We start from the raw sequence: 27,300 nt of genomic DNA, 5'->3' as shown, positions 1-27,300 counted from the left end.
GGGGGAACTGAAATGGTAGTTTTAAGGTCAATATAAAAATCGTACAAAAACCTACAGCACACTGTTAGCAAAGATAAAGAAAGAACAAGGACATCTTCAGTGAAGAAGTTCTCTTGAGGCTATTCTAGTTAAGTTGCGTCAGAGTTTCAGTCATTAAGACCTAATGACATTAAGAAAGAGGAAAAAAGCGAAACGAATCGTGGACGAATTGACTGAACACCGTCTCTTCTTTACTCTTGCCCTTGTTTTCTTCTCGGTGATTCTTTGAAGCGCCGTGATCATTGAATGTGAGGGAAGTCTCCATTTGTTGCTCTCTGAAGTCTCTGGACCTCATGCTGAGTTTTACGACGTTCTCTCAAACCCCCTCAGATCTGAAAAGTTTAGCTTGAATCTCTTTTTATCACAGCCTCAGCTGTCTAAAGCTCAGACGTGGGTTTTTTAATCCGTGCCAGCGTTTGCAATTCAGAATTTCAAAAATTTAGGCTATCATTAATGGTCTATTTTTTCACACTGTAAATCAAGACAACACATATTTTTATGTTGCTTTAACCTATTTTAACTCTGATTTAAACATTTTTTTAAGTTATACAAAGTTTAACTTAATTTGTACCGTTTGATTGATGTTGAGATGACTAGAAAAGCTCATTTGATTTCACAAAAAAAAGTTCTGCAAGTTTTTTACAGTGCAGAAAAAAATAACAATTTATTAACAAAACTAATTCATACAAAATGCAAATAAACAAATAGTCAAACTATTTGTGTAATGTTGATCAATGATTAGGCTTTATAGACATGCAATATATAGACTAAAAAACGTTTGATCTAACAGTTTTCTCCATCCCGCGCCCCTCTGTCCAATCACCGAGCTGCTGTGCGAGTTTGAGCGCGCGTTCGCGTGTATCGGGGTTTATATGTCCATCCCCTTCAGTAGAAACTATTTAGTCGCCGGCTGGTTGAGACCGCTGCAGTGGTGTCAAGGATCGGCACTAACTGGAAGACTGACAGTGGAGACACAAGAGAGATGATGTACTGATGTTTTAAACTTCACACGAGGATTATCCGCTTTTACTGCTGCAAGCCTTAAAGAAAGAAAGAAGAAAAAGAAAAAAACGTATGTGAGAAAAAGACACACTGATGTTTGGTAGATGTCCTGTGTGTGTTTGAGGTTATGAAGATTAGAGCGTTTTGAGCACAAGAGACTCTTTTGTTACTTTCTAAACACTGAGGAAAAGTGTTGAAGATGAAAGGAGCAACTGAAGCACTTCAACTCTGCTTCTATGTTTTGGCCGTAAAGGTGAGGTTTTCCGCTGTGCAGTATTTTATCAATGCTGTTTAATCTCCTAACAATACGCTGTTGTTGTTGTTTTAACTGTTTTATTTGAGTACTGGTGGCTTTAAAAAGTTTCCACGGTTCATATTTTCCGACGCTACAGTATCTTTCCAGTTAATTATGAGTCTAGGGAATGTTGGACCTTTTTATGTCTTTAACTTGTATTTATTTGATTTACCCTGGGTGTTCGTTTGTTTGTTTGTTTTGTTTGTTAAGTTAGCAATCTCAAAGTTTTGGTTGGCCTATTGTTTAGCCCATTTTCTGCTAACATGTTTAAGAAATAATTCATAAACTGTCAATTATGTGAAAGCAAAAAGGGTTGTTTTTACAACAAACACAATCAGCTATTTGTAACACTAGTGTTTATTGTGCTTATCTAATAGCCTCTTTGTTTACTTTTATTTCAAACATTGCAAATAAAACGTATAGAAAATATAAATAAAAAGATTAATTTAAGTTTGAAACAAATACATTTGGAAATCAAAAGAGATAAAGCTTAACAGAAAGTTTTTTGTCAGCTAGCATAACAGAAATACAGTGAAAGGTGTTACAATTAGGATATAAAAGAAGATTACCCGATTCACATATTTTATTTAATTCATTGTGTAAAAATCTGTTATAAATATACAATAAAACACATCTTATATCAAAACAGAGTGGTGGCTTTTATTACACAAAAAATACATTGAATAATGTTTATGACTAAACAAAAAAACCCGATTCAGCTTTTGTTTTCAAACATCTGTCATATTATGCAGAATGTTTTTCAGTACTTACCTGGATGAAATCTTCCATTCCATTTCACTAGTGTTTAATAAATTCTGGATATTGCCTGGCACAATAACAAAGAAGTCAAAGACAGGAAAGTAACACCCCATGCCTCTCAGGATGCGTGTTTGTGTGTGTGCATGACTTTTTTTTTTTACACTTTTCCAGTGTTAAAGCATGCTGCAAGCCGGTATAAAATGTAGACTTTTTACCATCCAAATGGAAAGATGTATCTCATCCTGTTTTCCAAATGATAAATTATACTTCGAGCAAAACGCCCTGCAGTTGTCAAAGCAGAGCCAAATGGCCCTGTGATTTATTCGCGTTAAACCAACCACCGAAATAAAATGCTCTAAATTAAAACAGCTGATCAGAACAGTCTTTGTTTTGACTGTTAGAGACTTCTGCCAAAAAAAAAAAAAACTCAAGTGTTTTTACCTAGACGATTTTGCACTCTTATTTCAGGTCAGTGCTATTTAATGCAGTAAATGCTACTGGCCTGATCCAGATCCATGTCTCCTGGTGTGTTCAAACAGTCTGTGGGATAGCAGCAGACCAGCCCAGCCCCCCTCCTGCCTCATGTCTTTCGCTTGATAGGCAACCACAGCTTAAGTACGGCTGGGGCCCGGGATATCCGGAGCATTGTAATTATCATCATTTTCTTTTGGTCTGTGGAGAGCGAGGGGGTAGAATTTGCAGCTCAGTAATTTGACTTTCCATTTAGCCACATCACTTTAGTTCTATCGGTGGGGGTTAGAATCGCGGTTTCCTCCTGAACTCACAACCTCAGTTTTATTTATTTATTTATTTATTCATTTTCGTTTTGACAGAGAAGCCCAGTCTGACTGATGTGTTTTGGAATGATCCTGAAGGGCCGAGGTCATGTTTAGGCTGCCGTTTAATGTGTTCTGACTCTTTCTTGAAATCTATCTTCTGCTACTGTTGTCTGCCGAGAGATAAGATAGTGTTCGGCCTGTAGTTTTGGTCTCAGAGGATGTCTGTGGTTGTATGTTTGGCCGGTGGGGGTGAAGGGTCAATCACTGTTGCCTCAAGGGGGTCTTGGCTCCTTTCATGTTCCCATCGTTCTCTTTCCAAACTCACTTATGGGCAGCACACATGTGCTGCTTTATTGCATTGTACAGCATAAGGCAAAACACCCCAGGCCAATAGGTAAAAAATGTTATAGATATATATTTCTGTACTTTCGCAGCTGATTTATTGCAATAAAAAAGCCCAGATATTCATATAGTATGACATAACAAATGCTTTTGTACTACTTTAATTTATTAAGTTAATCAGGTTTTAACAAAACATTTGTACACTGTAAACCAATTATGTGACCAATTAGTCCTGACAGCATATGTTTTTAGGTCATTGTAATTTATTAAACAAAGTTAATCAAGTTCTAACTAAATTTTGTAAGTTACAGAAGCTAAAGTCAGTTTAACATAATATAAGTTCAATGGACTCATAAGGTTAATTTAATTCATCTTAAAATGTGAGACAACCAGGATTTTTACAGTGTAGTTATACAAAGTTTAACTTTAATTTTTAGTCATTTTGACTGATTAATGTTGAGATGGCTAGAAAGTTTATTTGATTCAACTAAAAATACATTCAGTTGAAGTCAGAATTATAAGCCCCCCTGAATCATTAGTGCCCTTTTTTAATATTTTCCCCCAATTTCTCTAACGGAGAGATTTTTTCAACACATTTCCAAACCTAATGGTTTTAATAACTCATTTCTTATAACTAATTTATTATATCTTTGCCATGATGATAGTAAATACTATTTTACTATATATTTTTCAAGACACTGCTATACAGCTTAAAGTGACATTTAAAGGCTTAACTAGGTTCATTAGGTTAACTAGGCAGGATAGGGTAATTAGGCAACTTATTGTACCAATGGTTTGTTCTGTAGACTATTGAAAAAAATCCAGCTTAAAGGGACTAATAATTTTGTCCTTAAAATGATGTTTAAAAAATCAAAACTGCTTTTATTCTAGCCGAAATAAAACAAATAAAACTTTCTCCAGAAGAAAAAATATTATCTGACATACTGTGAAAATTTCCTTGCTCTGTTAAACATCATTCTGGAAATATTTTAAAAAGAAGATAAAATTCAAAAGGAGGCTAATAATTCTGACCTCAACTATGTTTTTACAGTGTAAATGGAATAATTGGACAAGTTATGTCATTCTGAATAAAAAAGTCAAGACAATCAGTTTGTTTGGAGTTCAGAAAAGAGCAGCATTATTGTTGAAATTGTAGTTTTGTTCAATCGAAATATTACTTTTAGATAATATAAAGACTTTACTTTAACTGGAGTGCAGATTTCAACATCCACATTATCAGATGCTATTATTTTAACTCATTTTGGTTTTATGTTTGTGTTATTATGCAGAACTTATTTAGATGGTAAAATGTGATTTACCTACTGAGAGATTTTGTCTTGCATGGTCTAAAATATAAAAAAATTCTTAAATCATAAAGCATTGTTTATTTTAATTTATTTTTCAGAAATAAAGTTAAATGAAGTAAGTTTTTTTCCTAAAACAAGCAAAATGATCTGCCAGGAGAGTAAGTCAGGTAAACTCAAAGCAAAACGTAGATTATTTTACTCACCCACTGGCAGATTATTTATTTTGATTATTAAAACTCAACTTTGATTTATTATTTCTGTAAAAACAATATTTTTTACTTGTCTACAAAATGCTTCTTAATGTAAGAACATTTAAATATTTGCATAAGAAACAAGACACAAGCATTTTTTGCAGTGTTACTTGTTTATCTAAATCAGGGGTCTTCAGTCCTGTTAGCACAAGGTCAATGCAGAGTTTAGCTCCAACACACTTGCCTGGGAGTTACAAGTGTCTGTAGAGCTTATTAGCTGATTCAGGTGCATTTCATTAGGCTTTGGGGCTGCTTTTAGGTCAGTGGCTCCTGATCTAAATTCCTCATTCACCAGAGCAGATTGCATGGGGATATTTGTCAGCAGAATATCACTGTTTGGCTATTTCATTTTACTCATAAACAAAGATTAACTTAAATTTAGCTGTGAGTATGTATCAGGGTTTGAGGAAGTGTAATCTTTTTCTTTTTATTTATTTTATGTTTATGAAATGTTTTATGAGGCATTTTCTAAAAAATATGCAACATTAGCATATATTTTTTGAATCAGATGGTTGAATAAAAGTTTAAAATGTATTTCATTTTGTTTGCAAATTTAAATAAACTTTTATATAATATACAATTTTAATCACTCAATAAATCAACAAACTGAACATTTAAACCACATTTTGACCTTTTTTAAGATTTAAAATGTATATAAAAGAATCAAATGATATAAATACAATTATTGCTTGCTGCCATAATTTTCTTTTAGTTAAATTAAATGAACTTTTCTCTCATTATCTCAACTGACTCAAAGTGAGTAAAAATTATACATTTATCTTTGTATGACATGAAAAAAATGTTCTGACTAAATTATTAAGTTATCATACTTCTTAAAGTGCTTATAAATAAGATAAAGTGACATGATAACATTTGTTGTCATTACTTTTTGTATTTTTTACAATGTTTGAACAAACCCATCTGCAAATTGGAATAAAACTGTAACGTTTCATGTAAGTTTACATGCCAAAGACAATAAAACATCAATCAATCAATAAAACTTTAACACAAAAGCTGAAGTAAAAATATTCCCTGAATTTTCTGAAGATCCCATCATCCAGCACGCATTAATGTGGGGCTGATTTGACCTACATCATGGGAACCAATAAATGTAGCATCCATTGTCTCTCAAAAGAGGGAACGAGATGTTTGGGCAGATCAAAGATGTTTTTGCGTGAAGTGGCTTCATTCAAATGTGCTTTCTCTCTGTATAATGTGGAGGTATCTGTAGTGTTGAGACCCTCCTCCACATTCCTGCCCTGCCTGAATGTTTATAGCTGATTTATCATTTGTCCACTCTTTATGCTTTCTGTTAAGTTAAATCAGTAGCAAATTACATGGGTTGACATTTGAGGACATTAAGTTCCCTCTCAGCTTACTTTGTGTGGTGAGTCTTAAACACCATAATAGGAAAGTTGCAAAGAAAATTCCCATTAAACTGCTCAGAAACTACTCTTCCACTCTATCTGTGCTTTTAATTTGTTTTAAGGATGTCCCCTGACTTATAACCATATATGGTAACTTTTAAAAAACTAGGTTGTAATCAATGTTAATAAAGTCATAAAAGTTCAAAGGTCTTGTAAATACCCCCAGTAACACTCCAGATTTTTTTTCAAAAGAGTATTTCATATAAAGTGCCCTATAAAGTTCTCTCTCTTTCTCTAAGATTTCTTAACTTTGCTGCACTAAATGTGAATATTTTAAGTTTGTTAATTATGTTTAATGATTTTTTACATAAACAAAAAGTTGGTAACATTATACATATTTTTATAGTCACATTGGTCACAAATACAAACCTTTTCATGACACTAATCATTGGACGGTATTGTATTTTATATAATTATATTGATTTATTGTTAGACTTTTGTTACAAAAACCCTATTAACAGTACAGAACAAATTCTATAATATTTCTTAATGTACATAACCACCTCAAAAACATTGAATATAAAAATAACAATTAAAATAAGTTATAATAATGTATATTAAACAATAATAATGAAAAAATAGAGGGGTGGGTGTTATGGTGGCATAGTGTGTAGCACGATCGCCTCACAGCAAGCAGGTTGCTGAATCGATCTCCGGCTGAGTCAATTGGCATTTCTGTGTGGAGTTTGCAGAGCATGCAACCGGGTGTACCGGTTTCCCCCACAGTCCAAAGACATGCACTATAGGTGAATTAAATAAGCTTGGGAAGGCTAAATTGGCCGTAGTGTATATGTGTAAAAGAGTTTGTATAGTGTCACCCAGTGTTGGGTTGCGGCTGGAAGGGCATCCGCTGCATAGAACATATGCTGGATAAGTTGGTGGTTCATTCTGCTGTGTCAACTCCTGTTTAATAAAGGGACTAAGATGAAAAGAAAATGAATAAAAAAGAATGAATAATTGGAGAGAACTGTACTTTATGAAATGTTATTGATTTGTTGTTATAATTTTGTTTAAAAAACTGTGAACAGTATAGAATAAAATACATAATATTTCATAATGTACTATCCCACCCCAAGATGTATTAAATAAAATAATGTATAGTAAATAATAACTCAATTCTTAGATATTATTTCAATTTTTATATGAAGAGTTTAGATGCAAAATTAATCAGCTATTGATAAAAAATGATCAAATTTTAATGTTTAAAGTAAAAACAGCATTGGTTTTTCAACCACAAATTTGGTTGTTGGTATTTATACACAATGTAATATATAATATAATTATAACAATATAATTACATGTGAGCAATTCCATGCAAATGTCATCCTTGCCAGGAAAAAAATAACATTTTCAGCAAAATACAGAAACCATTTCTGGGTTTTTTGGGCAAGCAAGTATTTTACAGTACTTTAGAAATACTCAAAAATGCATCTGTCAATGTTTTCAAACTATTCTATTTGATTTACCAAAGTCACACAAGTGGCAATTTCACATCTGTCACATCCATAACGAAGAGGTATCAACATCCATAACTTTTTCCTTATAAATGTAAAAATATTAAATAAAATAAAATCAATCATTTTTGTTTTATAGAGAGCCTACTCTTATCCCTTTGATTATTATTGTTTCCTTTGGGTTGTGGAGTTTAATTCACAGAATTTCTACAAAGTATATTGTATTCTGTAAACCTGCAGACTTTCTTGTCACATCAATAAGGCATGCTTATTTTCCTAATTTTAAGTACAAAGCATGTTTACAGATTGATATTTTTCTGGTCCTTTAACTCTGTGGTCAGTTGTTCTGGAAATTATAAACAGTTGCTTCAATATAATGTAAACATATATTTTCTATGTGAATTTATGTTTTGAGGCTTTACTGCAAATGTCACATCCATAAGTCTGGAATTGCTCATATACAGATAAATAAGTCCTTGGAAAAAATATCTGTAATTTATAATTAAATGTAATGTTTTATATATATATATATATATATATATATATATATATATATATATATATATATATATATATATATATATATATATGAAGAGTTCAAATGCAAAAACCTCTAATTTTTTTTTCTAGAATAATCCCTTTTTTCAGACTCTTGTGTGTAGGTTTTTAATTTAATGGCGATTGATTATTTTCATTGCCTTTAATGTGAAATAACTGAACAAAAACAATAAAGGTTAAGAAAAGTGCTTATTCTAGAAGAAAATTTAAAATGGTGCTTAGAGGTTTTTGCATTTGACTCTTCATATATTAAAAACATTACATTGTATTACAAATTACAGATATTTCTTTTCAAAGACTTATTAATCTGTATATAATATATATGTAATTTTATTGTTACTATAATTACCAACATTCAAATTTGTGGCTAAAAAACAATGCTGTTTTTACTTTAAACACTGAAATTTTAGAACTTTTTATCAATAGCTGATTAATTTAACATATTTTTATACTCTGTTCATTGACAGTCCAGTGCAGCTGAAATGTTAAACAAAGCTGCCCCTTTTCCTCCCTAAGTGACTGTTGTTGCCCTGTGGGCAGCTGCGTACAAATGTGTATCAGTGTTTCTCTGAGATTATGAGCGTGCGCTCGTTCAACAGGTTTACACAAGTTCGCTTGTCCCAACAGAGATCAGAGAGAAGAGAGAGACATCAGAGAAGCTGCGTGGGTTTTGCTTTCCCTCTTTAGAGGAGCTTTACATGTTAGGCATCTGCTGGCTCTTGTCAGAGCCCCAGGGGGCAGTTGTGAAGCGCCGGGGGTGTGTGAGGGGTAATTTTCCTAAAAATATGCATGGTTAAGATGCCGCAGAACTGACCTCCTATATCACACCTGCGGAGCTGGGGGGACATCAAAGTCTTCTCTCTTACCCAAACACACATCACAGACACACACATCACACCCTCCCCTGAGGTCTCAAGCTGCCTCGATGTCCCATCACTGATGATGCTTTGTAATGGGCGCTAATACACAAAATGTTGCATTCCCTTCAGAGAGGGGTCTTTACACATCCTGTAGTGACGCTCTGCCTCTCTTGCTTTTTAGTGTTGTTATAGATATGCAAATGGACGTGTTGTTACAATCACTCTCTATTTACACTCAAATTGGAGTGTTAAAGTCATAAGGGCTGCTTAAAAACTTTCTGGCTCTCTCATAGGGAACCCTGTGCAATTTAAGCGCCTAAACTTAATCTCTGTGCAAATGATATTATGAGATGCTGTCCTGGAGTGAGGTTGTTATGTTTATCCTTAACTCACCTTTTTTGAATGGCAAATTAGAAAACTGAAAATCTCACTGATACGACTTGAAATATCTTTCACTCTAAATGCAAGGCTGCTTTACTGGTAACACAATATGTGGGAGCATGGGGACCATATCATGTGGACCAAAAGTGAGTTTGCCAAGCGTAAACATGCATTTAACTCTTACAAAATGATGTATTTTGAAAATGTGAAAATGCTAATGTTTTACTGTGAGGGTTGGGGTAGGATTAAATATAGGGTTTTGTATAACATCATGTCTGAGAATCCCTACTAGGGTTCAAGAAACAAGTCTCTGTGTGTTTTTTATGACTGAACATAGTGTCCATTTTTTCATGTCAATTGTTCTAAATGTAAGGTTGTGTTTTTTTATTTCACGATTTGTTCTTGGATGTAAACTTCAACAGGATACTTTTTTTAACATAATCTAAATAATAACTATTTGTAATCAGTGATGTATAAAAGTTATGATGAAATGTATTTTCATGTCTCTGGAATATGGAATGAATATTACTGTCAGGGCCAAATGATGCTAAATGAAATGGGTTAGTTGATCATGACAACATACAGAGTTTGATCATGTTAATTCATTAATAAGCACAACAAACAATTGGTATATGCATATTTATGAAGGATGTCATAATGACATATGAAATTTCTTCTTTTATAAATACTACTGCCTAAACACAGTCAATTTGTCCATGTCGGCATAAACTAAAACATTTTACAATTTTTGACATGCTCGAATTTCACTGCTTTGGTAAAGTAGGTTGATCTTGATTGACTCCTCAGTAGGTCATGTTGAATCTGAGAGGGATCAAAAACTATCAGAAGTCAGTTTGAATGCTAGTTGAGTAACTGAATTATTGTACAAATTAACCTGATTAATGTAAATTTGTTTTTGCAGATGGCCTTTGGCAAGACGTGCACCAGTGAGCAGTTCACAAAAACAGGTGAATGTTGCAGCATGTGTGCGGCGGGCACTGGTTTAGTCACCAGCTGTGGCCAGGAAGACACTAAGTGTCAGCCATGCCAAGATGGTGAGTGTCTTCAAAACATATAAACTTTACATTTCAGTGAGGAACTGAATGCTATGAATGTTTTTAGTGTAAGAAATTTGTCAAACACATGAAGAAAGCAGATGATAATAAATTAAAGAAGTTACGAGACATAATTGGTCTGATGCAACAGCATAGTTTCACATACAAAATGGATAACAGTTTTATGGGAATGCAAGAGATAATTGATGGTAATTTAAACAAGATTGCAGAATCTGTAGAGAGAATTAGCAGAAAGAACTAGGGCTGAGCGATGGCCAAAAAAAAAGTACATTTCTGTATTTTTGGGCTGAGTTGAGATATATGAATGGTGAAAATTCTATTTTATTAGTTTTATATCTTGACATCCTGATAGGTGTCATCAAATGAAACAAAATTAAAGACAACAAATCAAATATAGTAAATGGAATCATGGATATGCTACACATTATGCATAAAGATCTTGAAAAAAAATTATAATAATGCATTTTGAAGCAGAAGTTAAATTCATCAGACTGCTTGTCCTATTACAGCAGACATTTTATAGTTAGTATGAAGTTTAATGAAAGTTTTATTTAATATTTTTAAAATATTACATTTACTTGTGGTGAATATACCCGTGGAATTTAGGTTACCAGGGTTTATACGGTCATGAAAACCTGGAAAAGTCACAGCATTTTGACATGGCATTTTCCAGGCCTTGAAAAGTTTTGGAAAAACAGAAAAACCCACAAGTTTTGGAAATGTCTTGAAAAACAAATATCCGTATTTTTGAATATAAGTTACAGTGTTTCCTCTAGGATTTTTTCCAGCTTTGGCAGCAGGCCTTTTGCACACATCTACCAACCTGTGGCGTTATTTTAATGACAAATGTTGTGAGCGCAGTATTACAAGTCAAGATCGCATTTATGTAATACAAGCATGTGAATCTTTTTGCTTGCTTGCTGATTTCCTCTGTTTGTCCAAAAAACTTCTTGCATGCCCTAAAATACACACTGCTCAAGTGCAGATTGTCTTGTGTGCTCTCAAATAAACCTTGCTGAAGTGTGATTTAGTGCGTTTATGTAGCGAGTATGTCTCCAGCATTGAGTAGATTTGCTAGGAATATTTATGAATGTCTCCAATAGACCTACAGAGCGGTATTTATGTGTCCTGAAGTAAAGTGAAACGGCGATAAAATCCAGCAAGATAAAGTCATTGTATGCAGAGCTATAGACCTTTATCTATAAAGTACAATTATGGAAACTGTGTTCATTTTAACTAAAAGCTCTGTCGTGTTTGTGCTATTATAATTCACTTACCTATTAATACATTTCGGTGCGATGATAACCTGCTATTTTATAAAAAATGACTGAATGTTTTGAAGAGGAAGGGTTAATGTAGCCGTAGCGGGATAAATTTTAGTGTGGCGCCCCGCCATGGAAGAATGAATGTAGCGGAAACCTTGCCTTAGTTGTCTTGACTTATATTCTGTCCTTGGCCAATCCCATACTCTCAGATTATTAGAGCTGTGTAAGCATTATAAAAAAATTTTTTTCAGATATAAATGTAAATTAAAACTAAATAGATTGCTGCTTGTTTTGTGATATGCTGTAATAAATTTGAACATGCATTGTTTTTCTTTTACCACACATATGAAGACATTGCTTGAAACATTAGGTCATGAAAATTTACATGAAAGTCTTGAATAAATCATGGAAAAGTCATGTTAGTTTAGTAGTAAAAATGTGTATGAACCCTGGGTTACACACCATGTTACCTCAAACACATTAAACAGTGCAAGTAACAGTGCAAAAACCTGTACTTCTTAATATGGCAACACTTTAGTTTAAGTACCAACTCTCGCTTTTAACTAGTGGCTTATCACCTTCCTATTATTGGCTGAGATATTAGGGTATTGGCTGTTTATTGGCACTTATAAAGCACATATTCTTTATATTCTTATTATACATTTCTAATCACTACATCCCTACTCAATGTCTATCCCAACTACTACATTAGCAAACAATAAACAACAAATTAGTAATTTATTGAGCTAAACCTCACAGTTAATGATTTATAAGTGAGAATTGTAACTTAATATGAATTGTAACCATTATTTATCTTAAAGCCTTTAATCAACTTTAGGACAGATTGGATTTAGCACTTTTCCTACAGCTTTTCCAACTCTGTGTCTTACACTATTTTTTATGTGCTTGTATTAAACTACTGCTTTTCTATATAAAGAGTATTGCCTCATTATATATTCACTCTTTATATTAAGGTACAGTTCGTCACCTTAGAATTATAAGGTTCTATCTGACATTTTTATCAAAATTGAGTTATTGACATATTCTTATAAATGACAACTTATTTACATTATGGGATGTTTTTTTTTTAATAGATTGTTTACATTTTAAGACTTTTTATTTAAAAAGCAAATATTACACACATAATTTTTGCTATATGGAATGCAAAAACTTTGAAGCTTAATATCTCAAAATCATTCAGAACGCAGATAGAACCTTATTATTTCAAAGTGACGAAATCTGGAAATGAACAAACCATAAGACATACTTATTTGCTACTTATTAATAGTTAATAAAATAGTAGTTGAGTTTAGGTGTTAACCCTTACTGATTATGCAGTAAATAACTGTAAAATAGCCAGTGTTTTTTGTAGTAAAAGGAAACAGTATTTTACTGTAAAAGGAGCAGGATTTGTATGAAACTTTGTAGTGCAAAGAATAAATTACAATAATTTACTTTATGTACCCATTACTGATAGTTACTGTGATAATAAATGGTAAATTACTGCTCAACCATTATTACCCCATGTACTCTAATGCTTTATGTTGCTATATATATATATATATATATATATATATATATATATATATATATATATATATATATATATATATATATATACTGTTCAGTTTTGGTATATGTATGGTCAGTATTGAGGAGGAGAAAATTGATGATAAGCTAAATTTCTCTGCAGCCATCTCTGTGTTTTCTTTGGTTCCTTTTTTGTTTTTAACATTGAGTATCAGGATTCAACCAATGTCAATGTCACAGACCTAATTAAAAGGTAAAGATATCGACGAGATTCATTTAAAGGCAAAAATATTTACACAGAGCAACCAAATTATCACAATCATTTTTATAACTTTGTTTACTTTTCTATAATTAATCTAATTTGCCTAGTTTAGCCTATAGTTAAGCTTTTAAATGGCACTTTAAGCTGAATATTAGTTTTTTGCTAAATAACTAGTAAAAATGTGTTATTTAAAAAATATCTTAAACAGCACGTACATACATTTTTGCAGAGACTCAATGAATTTGTTGCCAGTTACTTACTGTAACCAAACTTTTACAGTGAGTAGCTGGCAACAGTGTTGCCAGTATTCTACTGTAAAAAAAAACTGGTAAGGTCTAACAGTGTAGGTGTTGGTAGTATTAGGTATGCGGAATAAGATCATGCAGAATATTTACTTTTAAGTACAAATAACCAGCTAATATCCTGATAATTTGCAGTTAATAAGCCACTAGTTAATTATGAGAATCAGTTCCTATACTTAAGTGTTATCATAAATAGTTTTTTATTTAATTTTTTTTTTTTATCAATCTTACAAACTCAATATACAGCCCAGCAGTTATGGCCATTCATAAAGATGTTGAGGATGTCATAATGGTGAGTGATTGGGAAAAAATAAAACAACTGAAAGGAAAAAAACAATGAAATTGCTTGAAAATCAGGCCAAAAAACTTGCATCTTGTCATATTTCCAGAAGAATCTTTCGAAAAGAAGATGAGAGAAAGCTTTGCTAATGAATTGCTGTTTTTAATAATGATAATAACTTTAATTCTCTTCTAGGTGTGTCGTTTTCAGACTCTGAGAGTCTTTTATCCTGTACGCTATGTGCCCATTGCCCCATCGGTATTCCTCAGCTGGCACGCTGCACCAAAACACAGGATACCCGGTGCGACTGCGGCGAGCATTTCTTCCTGTGGCGGGATGGGAACAGCACAGGTGGGCTGTGTGCGCCCTGCAGGAAGTGTGGGCCAGGATGGGGAGTGTCCCAGGCCTGTGGACTACTGGGAGACACCAAATGTGAGCTATGTAAACCAGGGACCTACTCTAAGGACACGAGCGACAGGAAGCCCTGCGTGCCCTGCTCACGCTGTCAAGATGAAGAGGTGGAGATCAGACCCTGCCTGCCTGACTCCGACACCGTCTGCATGGGTAAGTGCCAGCTTATGTTATAGTATAGCCCACTGGGTGCTTATGGGAAATCTAATAGGTGAGTGAAAGCGTAGCACACACATAATTAATCATCACATGGTTTATTGTGATTATTAAATCACAAAAGATAAAATTTTGAAAAATCATTAAATTAAATGATATAATATCATAATAAAGACAAAAGAAAACTTATTAAAAGATGTTGATCTTCAAAAGAATATGCCATGACTTTTCATTATTTCTATTTTTATTTCTTTTCATTCATTTTCCTTTAGCTTAGTCTCTTTATTTATCAGCGGAATGAACGGCAATTTATTCAGCACATGTTTTACACACAGGATGCCCTTCTGGCTGCAACCCAGCACTGGGAAACACCCATACCCTCTTACATTTATGCACATACACTACGGCCAATTTAGCTTATTTAATTCACCTATCGCACATGTCTTTGGAATGTGGGGGAAACCGGAGCACCCTTAGGAAAACCATGCGAACACAGAAAGAACTTGCAAACTCCACACAGAAATGCCAACTGCCCAGCTGGGGCTCGAACCACCAACCGTCTTGCTGTGAGGCAACACTACTAACCACTGAGCCACATTATGTTTTAATATTTCTACTATTATCAGATAAAGCCGTGAAATATAAGCAGTGATATTATCGATATTTTATTCTCATTTGATTTGTGATTTAGATTTTAAGTAGACATAATCTCACACACATACAACCCCCCTGATAACATAATGACATTGTAATGATATTTGTAAAGTGCTTAGTTTATTTGAAACAAGTGTATTATTGCTAAAAAAAATTAAAAGTGTTTCTGAAAATTAGGCCTGTAACAATAATCAATATATCGACTTATCGCACAACACATGGACATGGACCTTAATCATTTTTAGTGATGCAATATATATCGCCCATACATAAAAACCAATTCTAGTTACATTTTAGCTGATTTAGCTGGTCTGTATTGGAGGTTTCAGTGTCAGTATGGTTGAAAAAACACTATAGTATTTACTATAAATTACTATGATAACTAAATAGTATATTTTCATGTTGGTGTCTGACAGCTAAAAATAGATCTGGTATCTGTTACTTATTACCTTGCACTTTTCTGTTAACATTTATGTTTAATTACTGAGTTTTCACATTCTGGGTCCAATGCCTAATTATTCAATTATTCAAATGACTATAATTAAGTTAAATAATCTTAAGAATAAAATATAATGTGTTCTGTGGAAGAATGTACTTGCATCATGATGATATTATCTGGTCATTCTGGCATTATATAACGAGTGGCATAAAATGGTCTTAAAATGGCAATAATATAGTATATTGCATTATATTTAGATGCAATTTATCATACAACAAAAATAGATATTGTGACAGGCCTGCTGAAAATTATAATTCTACCATCTATTTTTTATGTCTATTTTTTACTCACTAATTGTATTCATCTTTTTCATTATATATGTTCTTTTAACTTCACAAAACCATTAACATAAAGCCTGAATAATTTTTGTTTGATTGGCAGATGTTTTTTAAACTAGATTATTATAAGAAGTTTCCTTTTCTGGATCTAGGGCACTTCATCTGTCACTGATTGGACACACCTGCTAGTAAACAGAAACTGTGTGAACGTAACCCGAGATCCATGTGTGACTTGGATCAAGATTGTGCCAAGCTATATATAATAACATTTGCGTTTGCATGAGTGTGTGTGTGTGTGTGTGTGTGTGTGTGTGTGTGTGTGTGTGTGTGTGTGTGTGTGTGTGTGTGTGTGTGTGTGTGTGTGTGTGTGTGTGTGTGTGTGTGTGTGTGTGTGTGTGTGTGTGTGTGTGTGTGTGTGTGTGTGTGTGTGTGTGTGTGTGTGTATGGTTAGATTGTACACATGTGGCAGACACCTGTGTTCAGTCAGAGAGAAGTGTGTGAAAAAAAACTTCAAATGTCCTTCTCTTTCTTCAATGAGCAATAAGCAACAGCCCAGACATGATCGGATTAAGAAGATAAACACTAGTAGTTTTTCTTTGACCTTTAAACAAATAAATGTTTCATTTTTATACCCTTCTTAAAGTAGCAACTTATTTTTTTCTGCATTATGGACAGGGACGGACTGGCCATAGGGAGCACAGGGCCTGATGGCAATCTGGCCAGCCACCGTGACTCTGGCCTGCTGTCTAACACAACCCCAATTCATAACAAATAAAATAAACAGCACTATATAAAGATAAGCGTCCAAGAATGAAGATAAATTGCTCTCAGACTGTTTTCATAATATTACGAGTACCAAAAGAGCTAAATATGTAAAGAAAAAAATATATTTGTAGACAAAACAACTACAACAACAGCTTCAGTCACATAATGTTGAATGGGGTCCTTCGACTAATTAAAGTTTTCAGGGGAATTGACAGGTATAAAATTAGTATAAATGGGCAACACAGTGGCTTAGTGGTTCGCACTGTCACCTCACAGCAAGAAGGTCGCTGGTTCAAGTCCCAGCTGGGTCAGTTTGCATTTCTGTGTGGAGTTTGCATGTTCTCCCTGTGTTTGCATGAGTTTCCTCCAGGTGCTTCAGTTTCCCCACAAGTCCAAATACATGCAGTGTAAGTAAATTGAATAAGGGACTACTCGCACTATGCCATTCGTACCGTGCCTGTAGATTATTAAAGATGCAAACACCTCACTGCACGACAGCTGCGCACTTTCAGCAAACCTCCTCATTCCTGCAGCACGAGGGCTTTATGATTGTTTATGAGCGTCAAAAGTGGCGGATCTATTCGGCAAAATATCTGACTGCGTGTCACCGCATCCCTAAGGACTGTTTGGCGAAATATTTGACTGCAAATCAAACGACTGAAACGATATAACTAGAGAAATCTCCTCTGTGCTGCTGAGTGAGAGCGTTTCTCACTGAACAGCGCAGCAGCGATGACGTAAGCGTGCCGAGGCCCGTTTGTGGTGTGAGTGCGGGCCATCGGGGGAGACAGGAGGGGGGGCAAGCGTGCTTTGGCTGGGTTCGAGGCAACTGTACCTAGTGTGAGTACGGCCTAAATTAAATTGCCCATAGTGTATGAGTGTGTATGGGTGTTTCCCAGAACTGTATTGCAGCTGGAAGGGCAGCTGCTGTGTAAAACTTAGACTGGATAAGCTGGTGGTTCATTCCGCTGTGATTAATAAAGGGACTGAGCCGAAAAGAAAATAAATGAAAATTAGCATATGGCGTCACACCATGGTGGACATTGTTTCAGTGACAAAATGTGTTATGTTCCTAAGACATTTTAACAAAGTTTCTTTGTTATATGGAGAACAAAACTAAACTATTGACTAAAATAGCCACTTGTAACATTAGGCCTGTGGTATTTAATAATGATTTTCTTTTTCTTTTATAATAGTTGTAATTTATTGAACTGTGCTTGAGAAAATCACATCATAACAAAGCCATTTTGAGATTTGGCCTAAACATTAAAAAGGGCAACCTTATTATTTAATATGATTTGTTTCCATTCTTTTGAAAATAAAAGGTCAATCCTAAAACTTTGAAATGCAGTAGTCATGTGCAGATGAAGGTGGATAAACTGTCATTTAAAAAGCTCTGCATTTACAGGGGTTTACATGTTGAAGGGATAGTTCAACCATTCAGTCATTTTCTATTCGGCTTAGTCCCTTTATTAATCTGGGGTCGCCACAGCGAAATGAACCGCAAACTTTCTGGAGGAAACCCACACGAACACAGGGAGAACATGCAAACTCCACATAGAAATGCCAACTGAACCAGGCTTGAACCAGTGACTTATTAATGTGAGGCAATTGTGCTACCCACTGCAACACAGTGACGCCACATAGTTCAACTAAACAAATGGAAATTTATTCACTATTCACTCACCCTTAAGTGCTTCCAAATCTTTTTAAGTTTCTATATTGTGAACACAAAAGACTAAAACCATTTACGTACTATAGTTACATGCTTTCAACATTTTTCAAAATATCTTCTTTAGTTTTTCACAGAAGACATAAACTCATCAAGGTTTGAAAAAAAGGAGGGTGAGAAAACATGACAAGAGTTTTCATTTTTGGGTGAACGATCCCTTTAAGTGGGTTTAGAGGTTAACCAGCTGGTTAGTGGTTTGCATCCCACATCGCCCACTGTTCCCTGCAGGGTGGCGTCACCAGTCAGACCAGTCGACCTGTCGAGGTCAGAGCAGTGTTTGATCCACACAGGCCGCCTCCGAGCGCATGCATCTGTGTGAGGCCTGCGCCATCTATTTCAGGACAGAGGGTGTGGGGCAAGAGTCCTTCTGACCATTCCACACCCCTCAACATTTGGATCTGGTATTTGGCCTGTCGGGCTGTGTCTGTGTCCACTGATGATGTGTTAATCAGCCTCACAGCAGATGTGTGTCAGATGTGGCTTTCATGCCAAGGCTATAAAGCGCATCTGTGTGTGTATTAGCCATTGAGGTGTTTCAATGCTCTAGGGTGCCCTTGAGATATGTAGCTAAAATCAATGTGAGTCTAATGAGTATAATGAGTAAATGTTCAAATTGTGCTGTTTTGGTGACTGTCTCTTTGGTCTCTGTCTAAATTCAAAAGGAATTGTACTCTTTTGAAAAGAGGGTGGAGCTACAAAAGCCTATGTGTCAGCATAGTGGCAGATTCAAAACAAGATTAATGTTATTTCTGTGAAAAACTGAAAATGTGGCAAGAAGTGTCTTCATAAACTTCAAATTTTATATTAATTTAATGCATTCTAAACATTGCCATTCATCTTTTTTTATCCTGACCACAAATTTTTGAATTAGGACTGCACAATATTGATTTTAAATTTTTTTTTTCAATAGTTTTATTTTTCTGTGATAACTATTGGAATATAAATATAGTTTCAGAGCAGTTTTATAGTTTTTAATAGCTCTAATCCACGGTTTTCTGGGGAGTCTAAAGGCTGATTTATACTTCTGCATCAAGCACACGTGTATACTCTGGTCTGGAGCAGCCTGCGCGTTGCGAGTGTGGGTGGGACCGAGAGCCATGCGGACCCTTTGGAGCGAGTGTTTACAAGTGTCGAGTCCTGTGAAGGAGCTCCAGATGGAAAGTTTTATTTTGTGTTTACCTTATGATTAATGTTGTTGCACGTCTGCCGGTTCCCACCTCAAAGTGAGAGAGTTTGAGCCACTTGTACATTAAGGTAGCGTTCAGAAAAAAACAAAACACCAGCGAAAAACTCTGCCAGCTAGCGTTTCGGAAGTATTATAGAGGGGGAGAACTATGAAGTCACCTTGTAGGCTAATCAGCTGCTAGCATAAAACTGGTTCCCTCGTTAAATTCCCCATAGGCAGTTTATTACACTTACATGTTTTGTCCAACCGGATAATCCTCACACGAAAATACAACTCTTAGCACTTTTGGATCTTAAATGCAAGCACAAGAACTGAAAAGCGAACATTAGGCTATAAATGGACTACAGTGCCCTCGGGGTGCTCACCTGTGACGTCAGCACCACCCTGCTACAGACAACTTTTCAAGCTTCGTTTACACTATTACAATCCACGCTATTATAAATTAATAAATTCCCAAAAGCACAGACCTACGTGCCTTTTGTGTAGTTTTTACGTGGGAAATACATTTTATTTTTCTGCACAGTTGTTTTAAAAGTTTTAAATCTGTATGTATAAATGTGCCTACATAGTACATATTTAAATAAGTGTATAAGTGCATTTAGCCCGCTTACCGCTTAAGATAGGAATGAGGCTTGAGGGACAAGTCTATATGCCCGCAAGTTCCATTATGGACACAGAACAACATTCAATATTCTTTTTTGTCACAAAGTACAGCAAAAAGCAGCCCAATACAGTCACATCTGCTATACATTTTATAGAGGAGTGTAAATACTGTAGTTATGACAGAATTAAATGTGTTCAGATGAAGAAAAAACAACGAAAAATCAATTGATCACATTAAAATGACACAAATTTATTCACATGTTTGCATTACTGAGAGCAGGAAAGAGGCTGCACTGGTAAGTAGTATTTCCAAGAATCGACAAATGAATCTTGATGATCTTTACAAGTGAAGGGATTATCTACACAATATAAATGTCCAATTAGAAAAATTACAACAACCTATAAAATACTGTTCATGAAAATATTTAAATACAGACAAATCCAAATGCCCAACGCAAGTGGGTTTCGCTCCAGACCAGTTCAACTCGGATGACATATAATGTCTCTGACTCCGCCTGCAGTCCCATTTAGCAACTTGATATCAGACAACCTTTTTAAAAAAGCGTAACCCATTTAAAAAAAATAAAAAAATCAAGAGTGTGATGTTACTGATGTGTTTTATGTCTTAGAATAAAATGTGAAATTATCTTGAGTTTGTGTCAGCCACTAACCTTATTTAAGCGATTTAACCCAAATCCCATTCAAATTACCCATTGACTTGGAAAAAGGAACCTGGAACTGCTAAAATGCTAACTCGCTTCCAGGTTTTTGCAATCAAATTGATGTTATAGTTCCTCCACTCTATTGCAGAGCAACATAACATAATTCAATGCTGTGCGCAGAATTAAATGTACGACAATGCGACTACTGCGCATGCACACGTTGCAATATCTATGTTGAAATGATATATTGTGCAGCCTAGTTTGAATGTGTATATAATAAGAAATGATGTGTGTCTGTTTCAATATATAAATGCAGTCCCAAATGACAAGTTTCTCTAAATATTTTATTGTAGTAAAAGACCTCAACATCCTGTCCCGGCCCTCTGGCTCTGATGGTCCTCGTGAAACTCCTCGATTGCAGACACCGAATGAGGAAACAGAAAGTGGGATCAGCCCAGCACCAGGCTCTGGAGCCCCTAGATTCACACCACAGGACCAAGGTGGAAACAACAACATCTTGGTGTATGTGTCTGTTTTGGCTGCTGTGGTGCTTGGCCTGCTGCTCTACGTTGCCTACAAATGGTGAGCTCAGACAGCAAAATAATTATGCTAAATGGTTGTTATTGATTGTAATGGTTTATTCCATGGCCTGCAGAAATTCTTGATTCTGATTGGCTGTAAGTTGTGTAATAAGTTAAGTTTTACAAACTAAAGCTGCGGTCAAACTAGAGTTTGTGTGCGAAATTGTGTGTGTCGTACATCGCTGTGAAAAGGGGCGGGATTAAATAAGATGATTAGAAATAAAAAAATAGAGCGATTGCTCCATGTTTTAAATTTCAGTCCAGAGAGGTCATGTTTTGATCCTCGATTGGTCACATGCAGTCAAGTGATGCGAATTTGCAGGTCAGAGCTCACCAAGCTTGAACTTTGCACCGCAGCAAACTGCGAAACTTAACGCATGGAAGGCTATGGGGGTAAAATTCAAGTGTGACCGCTGCTTAATTTTGAAATTGCAGCTGGTCTCTCATCTACAATCATTAGTTAGCCAATCAGATTAATCCAAACTCACTATCCTAGTAAAAATTACGTATTCCCAAGAAACCCCCCATTCACCACCTTCTCCCCCTTCTTTCATTTACCACCAGAAGCTCTCGAGAACTACCTAATCTTGACTCCCCTTACTTGCTCAATCGACCAGGCGGGAGCCCTGGGCTCAATTATCTCCGAGCTTAGGGTTCTCTCCGGGGACAGCATGCTAAACCCTGCTAAAATTTGTCAAACATATCTAAGTGTGAACTCTTGAAAATGATTTAATGCACAAGTAATTCCGGTCTGTTTTAATCACAGTTCCCCCCTTAATATATATATTACAACTTATATATACACTCCCCGGCAACTTGATTAGGTACACCTGTCCAACTCTTTAACACAAATTTCTTATCAGCCAATCACTTGGCAGCAACTCAATGCATTTAGGCATGTAGACATGGTCAAGATGATCTGCTGCAGTTCAAACTGAGCATCAGAATTGAGAAGAAAGGTGATTTAAGTGACTTTGAACGTGGCATGTTTGGTGGTGCCAGACCCGCTGGTCTAAGTATTTTAGAAACTGCTGATCTACTGGGATTTTCATGCACAACCAATTCGCACAGGCTCACCAAAATTGGACAATAGAAGATTGGGAAAAAACGTTGCCTGGTCTGCTGAGTTTTGACTTCTGCTGCAACATTTGGATGGTAGAGTCAGAAATTGGCGTCAACAACATGAAAGCATCGATCCATCCTGCCTTGGATCAACGGTTCAAGCTGGTGATGATGGTGTAATGGTGTGGGTAATTTTTCTAGGCACATTTTGGGCCCATTAGTATCATGTCAACGTCACAACCTACCTGAGTATTGTTGCTGACCATGTCCATCCTTTTATGAATGCAGCGTACCCATCTTCTGATGGCTACTTCCAGCAAGATAATAAGCCATGTCATAAAGTGTGAATAATCTCAGACTGGTTCCTTGAACATGGCTATGAGTTCACTGTACTCAAATGGCCTGCACAGTCACCAGATCTAACTCCAATAGAACACCTTTAGGAAGTGGTGGAAAGGGAGATTCACATCATGGATGTGCAGCCAACAAATCTGCAGCAACTGCATGATGCTATCATGTCAATATAGCTCAAAATCTCTTGAGGAACATGTCCAGTACCTAAAATGCAAAAAGGAGTCTAACTCAGTACTAGTAAGATGTACCTAATAAAATGGCCTGTAAATGTATATACACAATGTCTGAGTAGGAAAGTATAACTGTTGTGCTTTTACTTGATGATAAATGTGTGAACTGCTGTGTGTGTGTGTCCAGCTGGAAATCATGTCAGCAGAAGCAGGCTCTGGTGAAGGCCCGGGTCGGAGAGCTGAATAATGCAGGGGAAGGAGAGAAACTGCACAGCGACAGTGGTGTTTTCCTGGACTCTCACAGCCTTCAGGAAAGCCAGCCTAGCAAAGGTATTGTTAATTAGTTAATAATATTCTTAAAATTAATATGAAAACAAAAAAATATATTTACACACATTTACATAAGAAAATAAACAGATTTAATGATCAGTGTTTCCCAACCCTGTTCCTGGAGGCACACCAACAGTACATATTTTGGATGTCTCCTTTATCTAAACCATTCATTTCAGGTTTTGAAGTACCTTCTAGTGTTCTGATGATTTGATTCAGGTGTGTTTGAATAGGAAGAGGTTAAAATGTGTACTGTTGGTGTGCCTTCAGGAACAGGTTGGTCTAAAGAATATGTGGAAGTCTGCACTGGCAGATTTGGTGTGGGCAGTAATGATTAGTCCTCCTGGTTGTCTGTGCAGGCAGTAAACGGGACAGCAAACAGGATACACGGCTCTACATAAACCTGCCTCCGCACAGACAGGAGGAGGTAGAGGGACTTCTGGCTGAGGGGGGCAATCGAAGCTGGAAACAGCTAGCCGCTACACTAGGCTACGAACAGGAGCGCGTGGACGTCTTTGGACGGGGCCAGGACCCCATCCACACCCTCATGACCGATTGGTCCCAGCAGGAAGGCTCCACATTGGGTTTGTTGTGTTCAGCTCTGACTCGCATCGAGCGACCAGACATCATCACTGCTCTGACCGCCCCAACGCAAGGAGTATCAGTGGTCTGAAGACCAGAACATCTCCCTTACGCCTTTGTAAAGTGATCGAGACACTAAAATGAGCATCAAATCGCTCATTCTCAAAGGCCAATGCACTAAGACTTTGAAGAAGAGCGGGATTGGAAATGGTTTACTCCACATAACGTTTCACTTAGCGATTCTGCTTTCAACAGCCTGAGATGTTTCCACCAGCTCTGAACAGTCTCTGCTCACGACAGATGTTTCCTTCAGTGTTCATGCTTCATAATATCCTCTTTGTAGTGTCAAAACAAGCTGTTTTCTCCAGGACACACATTCATGCTGAAGAGTTTTCTTCTCTGTTCTTTGGGGTGGTTGTGGTTTTCAGCTGCGGTCCGTTTAAAGGAGCGAGGACATTTCATGAATGACAGTCAGCCATTCTTGCGGAACCACATTGTAGCGCCAGAGAAAAGCATCGTGATCTTGTGTTTATATGTCAGGGCTTTAATAATAGTCGACACCAAGGCTGGAGGAATTGTACAGTTTTTTTTGGTCAAAGGCAACGTTAAGCTGTGAGGCGTTTTGATGATTTCCAGAGGAAAACCACTAACTGTTCTGCATGAGGGAGTTGATACATGTTCAAGTTGCTTTAGCAAATGATCCTGTTTGACGAAGACAAAAGATCTGTTTCATTCACACAAGTGCTTAATTTGCACTTTAACCGACAATGCAACCGATGGGATGTTTGTGGGAGAGAAAAAAACAAAACTCTGGTGCCTTTACTTCCAACACTCAGGATTGTGTTGCCTTTTACAGTTGAAAACAAGATTAAGAGCCCTCCTTTGAATTTTTTTTCTTTTTGAAAATTTTCCAAAGTACTGTTTAACAGAAACAAGATTTATTTCAACACTTTAAACCGTTTAATAATTAATTAATTTTTTTCATCTTCGCTATGATGACAGTAAATAATGTATTACCACTTTCTCTGCAAGATACTAGTATTTAGCTTTAAGTGCAATTGGGAGGCAGTTTAATTAGGTTAACTGCGTTAGTTAAGCAAGTCATTGGACAAAAGTGGTTTGTTCTAAACAAAAACATTGTTAAGGCGACTAACATAGGTGGAGGGTGAACAAACTCCAGGATAAGGCTAAGATAAGCGCTGCCCTTTAATGCATTTATTTAAAAAGATTTGCGACCGACCAGGAAGAGGTTTCAACAAAAGCACCACCTATTCAACACGCACATTAAATTATTTTATTAAACTAACCCACAATATAATAATCTATATAATAATTGTATATGTTATATTCATTCATTAATTTTCTTTTCGGCCTATTCCCTTTATTAATTAGGGGTTACATTATATTATATTATATTATATTATATTATATTATATTATATTATATTATAGGGAGAAGCAGTGGCACAGAAGGTAGTGCTGTCGCCTCACAGCAAGAAGGTCGCTCGTTCGAGCCTCGGGTGGGTCAATTTGCGTTTCTGTGTGGAGTTTGCATGTTCTCCCTACTTTCGCATGGGTTTCCTCCGGGTGCTCGGGTTTCCCCCACAGTCTAAAGACATGCAGAACAGGTGCATTGGGTAGGCTAAATTGTCCATAGTGTATGAGTGTGTGTGTGGATGTTTCCCAGATATGGGTCGCAGCTGAAAGGGCATCTGCTGTGTAAAAACCTGCTGGATAAGTTGGCGGTTCATTCAGCTGTGGCGACCTCTGATTAATAAAGGGACTAAGCCGAAAATGAATAAATGAATGACTTTTATATTATAGATTAATAGTATGGAATTTAAGTTTATGCTTAAGAGCTGCAAATAAACAGTGTTCTAAATTAGCCCAAAGCTACTCTTAAAAAAGTTACTCTTTTTAAAGCTGCTGCGAACTCCAACCAAAAACGGCACTCATCAGTGCAAAATGCGGAGTTGGACAGTTCCATTTTTGTGCAGAGGGGGACTTTAAATTTGATTGACAAACATACAATAACTAAAGTGTTCTGTTAATAATCAACATTAAATTACATTCATATTATGTCTTTCACCTGTTACATGTTTTCAGTTTTTTCTTTGCTGCTGTCTCTGTGGTCTCTGGCCATGGGCAAGCCTTCCTCAGCCGTACACATGCTCCACCTGTGGCGGCTAACAGTAGTGACCTAATTTTTTTTATACATATGTAATGTTTCTATTGCCGGTTCATTCCACTGTGGCGACCCCTGATAAATAAAAGGACTAAGTCAAAGGAAAATAAATAAATGATGAATGTTTTTATTACAGTCATACTAAAAGAAATAAGACTTTCTCTAGAAGGAAAATAAATAATAGGAAATACTGTGGAAAAATGAAAAATGTCCTTTGTTAAACCACTTGGGAAATATTTGAAAAAAAAAAAAAAAAAAAAAAATATATATATATATATATATATATATATATATATATATATATATATATATATATATATATATATATATATATATATATATACATACATACATACATACATACATACATACATACATATACATATACATATACATACACACACAATTTCACAGGAGAGCTAATCATTTTGACTTCAACTGTGTATATTGTATTTGTATCTTTTCTGTATGTTAGTGCTGAGTTCTGGGTGAGACTTGACGCTTGAGATGCTTTTCATATTAATAACACTCATCATGTTATGTATCTATCACTTATGTTTGTCTTTTTTGATTATTAAATATTGATGTTTATAGGTATCTTTGTATTTTTCAAAAAAATAAATAATACATTTTGTGAGCAAAGGAGTTGTGATTATTGAGCTCATAAGTGGATAACAGTGTGCTGTTACAATCAAAACATCATTTAAATGTGGAGTTAGAGAAAATCTCTTGCATTTTGTGCACCGTTAACTTAAACAGGCACCACTGGATCTGATTACTCTTTTTGTTTTTATTTAATCATCTGATTTGCTCCTAATTACACACACCTTCTTTGCCCTTCCTCTACATTCAATTGACATGCTCTAGAAATAGTCTGTTTCACTTTAAATCTTTACCAAAAGGTGAAGCTTTTTTCTGGTCT

General features: G+C 35.6%; 1 protein-coding gene across 1 annotated transcript; it reads left to right on the top strand.

Annotated features, from left to right (window-relative positions):
- Positions 1-940: 940 nt before the first annotated feature.
- nradd (neurotrophin receptor associated death domain) lies at positions 941-27,020 on the top strand. The gene is made up of 6 exons (XM_087286794.1): positions 941-1,294; positions 10,377-10,509; positions 14,365-14,733; positions 21,469-21,697; positions 23,470-23,612; positions 23,972-27,020. The coding sequence occupies exons 1-6, from the start codon at positions 1,241-1,243 to the stop codon at positions 24,283-24,285; spliced, it is 1,242 nt and encodes a 413-aa protein (XP_087142920.1). The 5' UTR covers positions 941-1,240; the 3' UTR covers positions 24,286-27,020.
- Positions 27,021-27,300: the final 280 nt, after the last annotated feature.

The sequence above is a fragment of the Danio rerio genome, chromosome 16, assembly GCF_052040795.2.
Source record: "Danio rerio strain M-AB ecotype USA chromosome 16, GRCz13ab, whole genome shotgun sequence".
Lineage (NCBI taxonomy): Eukaryota > Metazoa > Chordata > Actinopteri > Cypriniformes > Danionidae > Danio > Danio rerio.
Note: the sequence above shows the minus strand (reverse complement) of the source record. Positions and strands in the feature narration are given on the sequence as shown.

Bases quoted from the DNA above. Each gene is read 5' to 3' on its own strand.
- nradd (XM_087286794.1), top strand. From the start codon at position 1,241: ATGAAAGGAGCAACTGAAGCACTTCAACTCTGCTTCTATGTTTTGGCC. The intron at 10,510-14,364 runs GTGAGTGTCTTC...ATTCTCTTCTAG, and splicing joins GTGTCAGCCATGCCAAGATG to GTGTGTCGTTTTCAGACTCT. The intron at 14,734-21,468 runs GTAAGTGCCAGC...ATTTTATTGTAG, and splicing joins CTCCGACACCGTCTGCATGG to TAAAAGACCTCAACATCCTG.